General features: G+C 35.1%; 2 protein-coding genes across 5 annotated transcripts in view; one reads left to right on the top strand and one right to left on the bottom strand.

The window, feature by feature from the left end:
- LOC306859991 (sodium/potassium-transporting ATPase subunit beta-1-interacting protein 3-like) overlaps window positions 1-5,962 on the top strand; it is a 56,606-nt gene extending 50,644 nt beyond the window's left edge. For 3 of the 4 annotated variants that reach the window (XM_079401482.1, XM_079401480.1, XM_079401479.1), the window contains one exon: window positions 3,516-5,962. In XM_079401482.1, coding sequence (XP_079257608.1) covers window positions 3,516-3,529 — 14 coding nt within the window. In that variant the 3' untranslated portion in view covers window positions 3,530-5,962. The remainder of the gene's footprint in view (window positions 1-3,515) is intronic. The other variant, XM_079401481.1, reaches the window with a different exon arrangement.
- Window positions 5,963-7,286: 1,324 nt separating this feature from the next.
- Window positions 7,287-12,238, bottom strand: LOC306860065 (baculoviral IAP repeat-containing protein 7-like; the record flags this gene model as incomplete). Its single annotated transcript, XM_079401593.1, has 5 exons — window positions 7,287-7,489; window positions 9,071-9,304; window positions 11,531-11,570; window positions 11,673-11,795; window positions 11,870-12,238. The coding sequence occupies 5 exons, from the start codon at window positions 12,236-12,238 to the stop codon at window positions 7,287-7,289; spliced, it is 969 nt and encodes a 322-aa protein (XP_079257719.1).
- Between the last annotated feature and the right edge of the window lie 634 nt (window positions 12,239-12,872).

Raw genomic sequence — 12,872 nt, 5'->3', positions numbered from 1 at the left:
TGTTTATATTCACATTCACATTGCAATTGTAAATGACAGCATTTCATCTGTGTTCTGTCAAAATAAAAGCTTGAGAATTTGACGTTAAAAGCTCAAGGGTTTTAACGTTTGAATGTGAAAAAAATTTAAATATTTCATTTTACTATTTAATTTGAAGCATTAGTTGGCTCTTATAAAGACTGAACCCAAGTGTGAACACTTGAAAAGTAACTCTTTCCCTTAGCAGTCGAGTCTTTGTTCTTTGTGTCAGCAGTAGGCATTTTTATATGAAATCAAATAGCAGTTTAATTATAAAAAATTTGTAACTGTAACTGCATAAAACTGCATAAAACAATATATGTAACTGCATAAAAATACATATAAATACATTTAAGAAGAAATAACACATTGTTTACTTGCATGTCATTTGACCATCAGCTGATATCAGAGAACTCTGAACATGCAAATGTTAAATTATTGAAATATTAACTTTGACAAAAAGGAAAAAAAGATGTGTTTGGGAAATGTGTAGTGAGAAATAAACACAAGGATTCTAGGATATCTGTGTAAACGTCTAAAGAAGAAAAGTTAATGATATAAAACCAGTTTTTTGTATAATTACAAAATATGCATTATTACTGTTTCATTGTGCTTTCTAAAGACTGGTTGGAAATCATGAGATTAATCATAATTATTTAGTCATTTTTTATTTTTTAATCTTTTTTTTGTTACTTCTAAACATGGACAGCGATGTCAACAAACAATCAGCCATACAACAGTAAATGGAAAACAAACAAACAAAAAAGCCTTCAATAAATATATCAATAAAAACTATGTAAATATATTAATTAATAAATTAAATATTGTGTTCTTTTAACATATACACAGTTTTATTTTTATAGATATAGAGTATATATATAGCTCACAAAGACCCAAGTACTTCAAATTGTCAAAGCTCAGGATAGTCCCTACTGAAGTCTTTGGGATTGTGTGTGTGTGTGTGTGTGTGTGTGTGTGTGTGTTCCTGCTGATTTATCAACCAGTCAATGTTGTCAGGATGTCATTTTCCTCCGGCTCCAGAGTGATTAGTCACATGACAGTTATGGCTCAGGTTACTGGCTGAAAGAAATGACCTCAGAACCATCAAGTGCCCTCAAGCAGAGACAGCAACACAAGTCACTTACTTCCAAGGGGCCATTTGAGCAACTGCCATTGATATTAATGTGAATGCTCGAGGTATTATAGACCTACTTGTGTTTTACTCCAAAGAAGAAAGTTCTGACCGTGTGACAGGCCTGTTCATCTCTTGTAGAGGGGAACTATAAATCCCTCTGTAAATACCTTTATGACTGAAAGGGTCTTGATCTCCTGCTACCTGCTGCTATACCCTCGATCATACAGTATGAGTTTTATCTTGGTTTTGATGTGGGAAATTTGGATCAGTGGAGTGGTTCCTCTGAGACTGGTCCTGGCCTCATTTCAATAAGCCTTAAATTATGCAGGCTCTGTAATGAGTGTGTGCAGAAGAAGCCTTTTCAATATGTGCACATGGAGGTGCTAAACACATTATATTTGCCCCAGGGACATTTTTCATGACAGTTTAATCAGACTAGTTGCAAATGAGCGAAGTACTTGTCCTGTCTCTAGATACACAACCGTTCTCAGGGAGTTTAATAAATCACCCAGCAGGTGTCTGTGTGCGTGTGCGTGTGTGTGTGCGTGTGTGCGTGTGTGTGTGTGTGTGTGTTTATGTGGTTTATGAGGACACAAATTTGTATAATGACATGGGTATGACAGAGGTATTACAATATGAAGGTGGTTTATGAGGACACTGCCTATGTCCCCGTAATTCAAAAGGCTTAAAAAACATACTAAATGGTGTTTTTTTTGAAAATCTAAAAATGCACAAAGTCTCCTGTGAGGGCTAAGTTTAGGTGTAGGGTTGGTGTAGGGCAATAGCACACACAGTTTGTTCAGGATAAAAACCATTACGCCTATGGAGAGTCCCCATAAACCACAAAAACCAACGTGTGTGTGTGTGTGTGTGTGTGTGTGTGCATGTGTGTGTGTGTGTGTGTGTGTGTGTGTGTGCATTCACAAGTAAGTTTGAACTTTTAGTAATGTAATTAGAGGTTGATTGAAAGTGGAGTTTGTTAATACCAATATTTAAGGTGGGAAAATAGGCCAATACGCTGATAGTTAATATGATTGTCAAAAAAATGAATGAAAACTTTCCACTTAATGTCAAACGGTACTAAACTTTTTTACACATTTAACAAATAATGATTTATCCATGGAAATGTTTTGTAATTATTAAATAGAATAAAAAAATTAGATACACTACTATGCGAAGGCACACTGTAAAAAAAGTTGTTTCAACTTAAAATAATTTGTTACCCCCGCTGACTTAAACTTTTTAGTTTAGTCAACTTGAAATTTTAAGATACTCAATGTTAATTTAAGGGACAACTGAAATATTTTAGTTGACTAAACTAAAAATTTTAAGTCAGCGGGGGTAACAAATTATTTTAACATGATTTTTTTTTTACAGCGATTACAGCAGTTAGTGGAGTGCAGATATTTGCCCCAAACACAATGAAATAGTTTACTTTTGTGAAACTTTGCTTGTTTTACTCTGGTTGAGTCTGCGTGCTGCTTGATGACACACAATATTTCATAAATAGGCGTCTTATCAATGTAAAAAGTGATAAGTTGACTTAACTTAAAAAAATTGAGGAAACCCGTTGCCTTAAAATTATTAAGTAATTAATAATAATAAAAAAAGTATAAGTTAAGTGAATTGTCAATTGTCACTTAACTTTTTAAAAAATATATATTATTTACTTAATAATTTTAAGGCAACCTGTTTCCTCACTTTTTTAAGTTAAGTCAGCATCACTTTTTACAGTGGCAGCATTTATTTGATCAAAAATACTGTAAAACGGTAATATTGTGAAATATCATTGCTATTTAAAATACCTGTCTTTTTTATATATTTAAAAAAATATTTTTTTCCTGTGATGAAAATCTCAGTTTTCAGCAGCCATTACTACACTGATATCAATTTTAAAAACAGTTGTGCTGCTTGATAATTCTGCAGTTTGTTTATTTATTTATTTATTTTATTTTATTATATTATGAATGAAACATTTAGGATTCTTTGTGAATAAGTTCAAAAGAACAGCATTTATTTGAAATCTTCTATAAAATGATAATACCTTTGTAATATTTTTATGGTCACCTTTGACCAAATTAATGCATCCTTGCAGAATAAAAGTATTAATTTATACATTTTTTAACCATATTGACCCCAGAAATTTGAAAGGTAGTGTATACATTTAAACTGAACCAAAAAGTAATTTAAAATAGCAATCTCAAAATAAAATACCATAAAAGAAAGAAGTGATATACAAAATGAATCACAGAACACTCCAAATAATAACCATCAGCAGCAGAAAGCAACTATCAGTGCCAAAATGATCTGTTAAGCAGATATATCGGTTGACTCTAACAACATTTCTTTTTGTGTTTTTCAGGTCTTCGTAAATGAAAGGGTGTCGTGAAGAAGAGCCGCTCTACCCATTCCTCCTCTATGCTCCTCACCTCCTGCCTCTCCTCTGTTTAAAACGCTTCCTAATCACCCCAAATCGGCTCTTTCAGGAGTACTGGAGAATCGGGACAAAACACAGCTGCTCCATCGGACGCTCTGGCACATTGCTCCAGCTGCCTCATTTAGATGCTCTTACTAGTGGATGTAAAACATATCTAAACAAAAAGGCCCAGTATTTTGTTGGTGTGGTGTGTGGTCCATGTGTTTGAGTTATTCAAGGGGAGTTCAGATGTTGAGTTTCACCGAATTCCAGCTCTGTTTGTGTGTGTGGAGGAGGGCCATTGTGTGCGGTTTACCTTCTCACAGGATTTGCCCAGTAAAACCGAGCAGGGAGCCGAGAGGAGGAAAAAGAGACAAAGAAAGCTGACCTCCTGTGGCAGTCAAAAATAGAAGCAAAGGAGGTGTACATTATAAATGCAAGAAACAATTAGAGCTTTTCTGAGTTGTTTTGTGTCATAGTGTGATGTACGATTCTCATAATTCACTGTAAATTCAGTTTTAGTCTTTTTTTTTTTTTTTAAGACACTGCTTAATATGCAGTGAACCCCAAATCTCTGTATTTAGACACTCAAATCACACTAAACAATGTATAATAGTCATTAAATTAGATCAAATATACATCTGGCTGATTTGTTTTCAGATGCTTATTAACTGATTTTCATCTAATGCAATGAAATTTGTGCATTTTAAGTGTGAAAGTGTTTTGGGGTTACTGTGCATGCTGTCAGTATTTTTAATGTTAATAATCATCATTTATTGCACAATGTGTTTGTATCAGCCTTTAGATCGAACAGAAACTAGTTTGGGCTTCCTCTGGTAGTCGGTCAGTACCGGCAGTATAATTATTACATAACCTTATACTGTATTCATAACTGATATTATAACAGGACTGGCTGATGTTAAGAAACAGAAAACGGTTCTTTCATCTGAACGGTGCTTGTAATCAAATATTAGTTTGTGAACAAATCGTCAGCATGTCGTTCTATGAATACGAGTAGCGGTTGAGTGGCTGTCAATGTCTTTCACTGTAGATGCAGAGCTACTGTAACTGTTTACTGGAAACAAAAACCTCAAAGCACAAATGACTGACCTGACATGTATCATAGTGTGTGTGACATGTTTTGAAGAGAGGGACTGTGTATTTCTTTCCAAATTGAGATGTGAAGGCCAAAGGTCAGTAGCCTATGTATTTTCTAACTTTCATAGTCACATAGTTGCTTGTTATCCCAGATGTTTCATATCATGAGACCTGTGTACTGTTTTGGCAGCATTTTTGGTGCTTGTGGAACTGGACATATTGTAGTCTTGAAGGAATAGTTCATCCTTGCTATTGCTTATAAGTCTTTATTTTCCCCTTGAAATGCAAAAAGGAGAACTTTTGAAAAATGCTCACGTTGCTCTTTTCCATAAAATAAAAAAGTCAAGCAAAGCACCATAAAAGTGGTCACTCTTAAAAATAAAGGCTCTTTATTGGCATCTGCGGTTCCATGAAGACACTTTAACATCCATGGACGCTTTTATTTACACAAAAGGTTCTTCGTATTGTTCTTTACTTAGAAAAAAAATAGTTATTTAAAGAACTGATCACTGCAAAGTTATTTGTGGAACCAAAAATGGTTCTTCTATGGCAGCCCCCTTTTGACACTTGTATTGCAGGAGTGCATATGAATACTGTGATCTGAAGTCATGCAATAGCTTTGTGCTTTTGTTGTTTGGAAAAGAGCAGCTTGAACATTTCACAGAACATCTTTTGTGTTCCTCAGAAGTAAGTAAATCAGCAGTTTTGTATCAACATAAGGGCGAGTAAATGATGAAAATGTTCATTTTTAGGTGAACTGCTCCTTTAAATATTGAAGTTAGGGGACGTTTTAGCAATTACCAATTAACTAAATGGCAAAAACTAACGTTTTCGGCTTAATAACAGTTATCTTGTTCAGTGTTCTGTTAAAGATCCTCATATTGGTCATGAATCTATCCTGCCCCCTAGTGTTCAATGTATTTCTGTACAAGACAACTCAAATCCATAGACCAGGAAAATTGTATTTTGTACCACTCTCCTACAGGAGAAAAATACTCCTGTACATTTGTAATTGTACAGTTTAGGATATTTACCATAGGCCAGCAATGGTAGTCTGCTGCAGAAGTGTTATAAGGAGAAAAAGAATGATATAGATTTATATCACACCTCTCCTCTCGTCTATATGTCTCTGTCTCATTTTACAGGTGTTTTTTGTAAGCACTTTTTGTATCTCTTTTCTGTGTTTGGTCTCTTCTCCATAGTTCTTCATTGACTGCCTGTTCATCAACACGTTTGCTGACCAGAGTGTAAATAGATGTTTGTTAATAAAAGTATGCTTTTCATCTACTGACTACACATCTTGTTTGTGTTTGGATTGGTGTCTTTGGCCCACAAACATGAATAAACAGACACACATCCTACAAGCCTCCTCTGCAAATAGGAAAGGTCAAAACTAGACATTTAGTCACTGTCCTGTGCCTATTTTGGTGTGCCCAGTCAAAAATGACCGGCCTTTTAAAGATTTCTCATTATGCTATATTATCACTAAATCTTGGAGTCAGTCTTTTTTTTTTCTTTCAATTACCACAGGTTTTGTATTTCTTCTTGAAACTGATTGGTCGTTGGCCTCGTTGATCTGACCTTATGCACCTCAGGTTTGGAGTGAAAAAAAAAAAAGTGTGATTTTGTCAATATCCAATACAAAATATGATCCCTTTTGGGGGGGGGGGGGGGGGGGGGGGGGGTTGGTTTGTTATACCTTCAGTGAATGAAGTCTGTAGGTGTTAGCCCATTGCGAAAATATTATCATTTTCAAAAAAGAAAATTCTCAATGGGTCAAAACAACTGGAACTCAGTATGAGGGTTAATATATAACAGAAGAAGAGCTTTGACAAAGATGTGCAATGCAAATAGTTTTATTAATGAAAATAGAAGTGCAATGTGTTAATACAGTAATAATAAAATATTATTATACAATATTGTCTCTTATAAACTGCCATCTGAAAATTCATTTTATATATTTTTTTAAGATTTCAAAATCACAAAAAGCTGTACTTTGGCATGACACAAAATCAACTTTGGTTTTGTCCAGAACTTACAAGCATGCAAAACATTTTAAAGTACTTTAGGGTCCAAAAGACCACATAAGAAATCTGGGATTTAAAATCTCATTTAAACCTGGAAATTAACAATGTTTTTTTATTATTTTTTTTTTTTACATCATTAATACCCTGCTTTATTTAGATCACTAATCAACATTTTTGTCCAGACGATCAGATGTTCTTGCAGCTAAAGTGCTGCTGTCATTAAATTATGGGGAAAACCCAAATTACTATGACATTCTGAAATTCATGTTAATATATCAAGCAACAAAGCATCTCGCTAAAACTGATATATAATGATATTTAAACTTATGTTACTATTACGTAATAAATAAATATATATATTTTTTTTTTAACCAAATATATTAATGTGAAGTTTACTTTTGGACCCCTGTAGCTTTAATGTATAGTCAAATATCAAGCAATATGCCTTTGTGTCAGAGCACAGATGCTGATTTGGAAGCTATTTATAACATTTGTTGAGTATTTTTCCATTATATATCCTGAGTGCAGTACAATTTTTGCTAATGACACTGTTGTGCAACAGTCTGTTGCTGTGTATGAATGTGTTTGAGCTTCATGACATGAATGCCCGCACACTCCCCCGGATGACTGCCCTGCATATGGGGCAGTGGCGCAGACTGGCTGCGCAGTCAGTGCAGACGACCAGGTGGCCACAGGGGATGAAGACCATGGAGACGGGTTTGTCCATGCAGACCTTACAGGTCCTCTCTTCCTGAAGCTGTCGCAGATGTTCCTCTGGACTCAGGTCTGATCGCACTGGAAAACACACAAGTGCACAAGTTCATTTGAGTTTGATCTGTTTCATCCCAGAGGCTACTAGATGGAGAGAAGATTAAGATATACCCAAACACACACACTATAAGTGCAGCGAGTCTTAGGGGGTGCTCATACAAAACACATCTACAAGCGCGAGACCCAGAAGAATGCAGGTTGTCAAATGTATTTAAAACTTATTTTAATTTGATGCTGTTGATGGCAAATTAAAAACATTGCTCATGCAAGAAAAAGCAGTGAGGTGCAGAGCAAAAAAATGGTCTTGTTTATATGGAATAGCAAAAAACAAACAAACAAAAAAAAACATTAACATTAGTGCAGTGGATTGCACAAAATGTTGATGCAAATCTTTGGCTGTTTTTATTCTGTGGAACACAAAAAAATAGAATGTTGTGTTCCATGGAATAAAGCTCTATAAAATAAAAAATGCCACGGTCAGGATTTTTGATAAGTAACTTCAATTCCTATTTTATTTTGATACCTTTGCATCCTTTTTTAAAGCTTGAAGGTGGTCACCATATGTTCAAAGAACATTTTGCTAACGTTCCCATTAAGTTATTAAACGCTATTTCTTAATGTTCTCTAAATATTCAAAATGTCCAGTTTTTTAGATGTTTTAAAAAGAAAACATGGTCCCACTTTAGTTTGGGCACCAATTCTAACTATTAAGTAACTACTAACTATGGCTTTAACCTCAATAAACTCTTAATTTAGTGCTATTTATTAATAGTTAGTAAGGTAGTTGCTAAATTTAGAATAGGATTAAGGGATCTAAAATGTGGTCATGCTGAATGAGGCATTAAGATGTGCTTAAACAGCATGTACTAATAAACAGCCAATATGTTCGTAATATGCATGCTAGTTAATAGTGAGAATTGGACCCTAAACAAAAATGTCACCAGAAAAATGAAAGGATTGTTACTTGTGAATGTTCTATGAATGGTCTGAAACAAGTAGTTGTAATGTTAGATGAACATCCAACTAAAACGTTTCAGAAATGAATGATGTATAAATAATATTTCTGTTAATGTTTTGATCATTTTACTAAAGAACAGATCATTTTAAACAAGCGTTTTATTAACATTACAGTCGCTGTTTGTTGCTATTAAATGGACAAGTGTGAACAGGACATGTTTTTTTTTATTTTTCCTTTTGTGGTCAAAACAAAAAGGGCATGCGACATCAACAACACCAGAATGAGTAAATAATGACTGAATTTTAATTTTAGGGTGAAATATTCCTTCTAATATCTCCTTCTTTATCTAGTCAGGGTAGCACCATATTTAATTTTTGACAGGAATGAAAATGAAGCTGTGAGGGATGTATTGTACTGTGGTTTTTAACAAGCTCAGCTGATGAAACATCTTTCTGGAAAAACACTTTCAGTACAGTAAAGCTCCATAAAACTTTTGAAAGTTGTGAGTTGTGAAAACTTTTTACAGAGTACATGACAGTGAAAAGACTGTAAGTCTATCCCTCGTTTTCCTCCGCATTAAATTCAATGGTCAATAGCATGCTTTAAACTATGTAAACTTTAGGTTGTAATTGAGATTAGTTGTATACTGATAGAGGGTTTGGAAACACCTGGTCTGGGCTCCCCCGGCTGCCTTTCCTCCTCCTCGGCTTGCAGGACGTCGGTCACCAGGTCAGAGACTGAGGTGTAGTGTGAGCCGGTGAGCAGGCAGCGTGACTGCACCAGACTCTCCACTAGCGAGTGCTGGAAACCCATCTGCAGCACCGCCTGCACCACAGGGGACAACATGTCTGCCGCCACTGAGTTCTGCCCACCCAGCACCTCTGCCAGCGGGACAGCACACAGGAACATGAGTACATGCGTAAGAGGGACTGAGTACTTCACTTGTGAGGGCCATATTTGCAAAAATATTCTTAGTGAGAATGTTATTAATAGTAAAGGGGCCTAATGGGTTTTAATTAAAATCTAAAAATGCTTTAAAGGAATAGTTCACACAAAAATGAATATTTCCTTAAAATTCGCTCACCCTCAGGCAATCCAAGATGCATATGTTTATTTATTAATCGGAACAGAATTTGAGAAATGTAGCATTACATCACTTGCTCACCAATAGATCCTATGCAGTAAATGGGTGCCGTCAGAATGAGTCTATAAACACACTGTAAAAAAAATTGTTTCAACTTAAAATAATTTGTTACCCAGCTGACTTAAACTTTTTAGTTTCGTCAACTTGAAATGTTAAATTACTCAATGTTAATTTAAGGGACAACTGGAATATTTTAGTTGAATAAAAGTCAGCGGGGGTAACAAATTATTTTTAAGTTGAAACAACTATTTTTTTTTTACAGTGCAGCTTTTTCACTGCAGAAAACAATATTACGGAGAGAGGACTTATATTTTTGCTGAAATGGTTTGAAGTTTCAGTAGATTTGTACAAACATGTAGCTTTTCACTTCACAAGACATTAACTGATGGACTGGAGTCATGTGGATTACTGTGATGTTTTTATCAGCTGTTTGGACTCTCATTCTGACGGCACCCATTCACTGCAGAGCATCCATTGCTGAGCAAGTGATATAATGCTACATTTCTCAATATCCGTTCCCATGAAGAAACAAACTTATTTATACCTTGGATGGCCTGAGCGTGAGTACATTTTCAGCAAATTTTGGTTGAACTTTTCCTTTAAGTGCGTAGTAATTTGCTTAATTTAGAAACTACAAAGTCTTTTCTAGGTCCTCACAAGTAGAAGTATAAAAGAGATTGTGTGTATGATGTGTTATGCAAAGCAAGACACTGCTGTGGGTAATTTATTCAGTGATTTATGCAAAGAATCATTTCAGGTATGTTTGTTTACCAGCAGCACACATTAATTCAAAACTGCAAAACTGCATCACAAAAGACTGAAAGTTGGAGTAACACTGATCATCATCATTGTTAGTTAGTGAGGAAAGAGAAGAAGAGAAGGTCCTTTGCCTGGGTGATAAATAAGTTGTGAGAGCTGGAATAATAATAACAACAACTAAGAACATAAAATGCGTGGCAGCACAAAATGCAACCTGATATTTCCCGCATATTACACAGCTTCTTGTCCCAAAATTAATACAGTAAATACTGATTTGAGTTTATTTGATTGTTTTAGAGACAGAATACACATACAGCTATGTAGGAATCACTGATTTCCATGTCATGGACAATGGTTATTATTCAGAAATATTTGAGTGCTGAATGCTGTGAGCGACCAATCAGAATCATTTATTCTAGAGAGCCGTGTAACAAGCACTCGTAAGAGTCTGTTTATCCATATAACACAAGCACTTCAACAATGGAACATTTTACAGGACATAAGAATTACAGGAAAAATGTAAAGTCAGGGGTTTTCAAATAGGGGCCTGTAGATGCCCCCAGGGGCCACATGGAGGTGCTAATGGGTCCTTGGAAAATTTGACATGAAATAATATTACTAAGGCCTGGTTTCAGCCTATTGAGTTAAGTCAATTTATCACTTTTTACAGTGTAAGCCAGGATTAAGCCATAGTTCAATTAGGACATTTGAGTAATATTTATGAACATGATTAGAAAAAACATTACTGGTGTTCATCTTGAGACAAAACAAAGGCACTGATATAGCTGTTGAAACAGCTCAGACTTACATTTTAGTCTGGGACTAGGCTTAAGCCATGTCTGTGAAACCAGGGGTAAATGTATTCTAACAGAAGTAAGAAACAAATCTGAATATAGTTTTGTGAAAAATAGTTTTAAATAATTACCGATTACATGACTCTATTCTGATTAAAGCTACTTTTAAGCTGTAAGCTGCAAAAATACATTTGAAATTAATTGAAAATGCATTTATATGATCTATTTTATGCTTTTTTACACAGTATAAATGGCTTTATACATCAAAATATAAATGAAACTGTATTTATATTTTGGTGAGGAGCCCCTTGCAGGGGGATCATCATTTTTGGAGTCCATGGTTCTTATTTAAACATTTGAAAACCCCTGCTCTGTTACACCTTTAAAAAAGTTATTTTGGATTGACTTGCCTGATGTAATGTTTCCTGCAGTTGATGACAGAGATCCACCCTTAAAAACAAAGAAAAACATTTCAAATCTATAGCTTAATCTTGCAAATATAACTGTAAAAATAAACGTAAACTGATGGTTAGGTGCATCATTATTCCTTACCATGCTCTCATTCATGTTGAAGTAAGACTGTTGGACATGGCTCACATATTCCCGTCCTCTGGATTGAATCAAATATTCACATCTTTGGAAGCACATAGACAATATTATTAATGAGTACATGCACTAAAACACCAAAACAACATCAATTTTAGTATGAAAAAAAATAAAGTTTCTTTTCCGCGCCGAGTGGAAACCACATCAAATCCCATAAAATCATAATTTCGTGTTCTTTTTGCTCTCAAAATAACTCTTATCCTTGCTGTAGTCTGAGACGCACCTGTGTAGAAGAAGCCCGCCTGCGCCAGCGCGTCTGGCTGCACCGATGCTCCTGTGGGCCAGCTGTGATAAGTGGACAGTCTGCTGTCCTCCGACCCCATCTCTGGGTACACCGCCTGGCCAGACAACACCTGGTCGTCGTCCACGGTCAGCCGCTGCAGCTGACTCAAGAGCTGCCCGTCCACAGAGTCAGACGAGCCCAGCGGAACATGTCCACGATCTCCCCTCATCCTGCTCTCCTTCCATAGTGGACTGTTCAAGTGTGCTTCAGCACCCCCTCCGCTGGCCATATGGCCTATTATTGCCAGTAACAGCGCGCACATTTCCAGAATAAGCAGTTGTTAAAGTGGCCAAGCCTTGAATAGAAGCCTTTCATGCTGATGAACTTTCACATGATTACCTATCGCTTGTATATATTATAGTTAAAATTCAAATACTTGTCACATACTTATGCATTTTTTGTAATTAAAAAAAAATAATGTAGACCTAAATAATAATAATAACTATAACAATCGACATTTCAGGCTTTTTTCAAAGTAATCAGTCAAGCACTGTTAACCTAACGTAAACTACATTCAGTTTAACATGTTACAAAATTTTGCCTAGTTTATTAGGCTATTTTATTTTATTTATTTATTTTAAGAAAATGAATAAAAACACAAAACGACAATGTTTTGGGATAAAATAAAAGCTCATAGTCTTTCAGGAAACATTATCTATATTATTGTTGTTGTTGTTGTTTATAGAAATTTCATAGATTTCTAAAATGATTTTTAAGCCTACCTCTCCCATAAACCTTTCACTCATCCAAAGTAATCAGTCAAGCACTGTTTACATAAACTACTTTCAATTCATAATTTTAAACGTTACAAAATTTAGTTTATTTAAAAAACAAATAGGCCTATATTATTATTATTTATCGAT

Source organism: Barbus barbus (genome assembly GCF_936440315.1).
Source record: "Barbus barbus genome assembly, chromosome: 40".
Lineage (NCBI taxonomy): Eukaryota > Metazoa > Chordata > Actinopteri > Cypriniformes > Cyprinidae > Barbus > Barbus barbus.
This window is presented reverse-complemented; position numbering and strand designations above follow the sequence as displayed.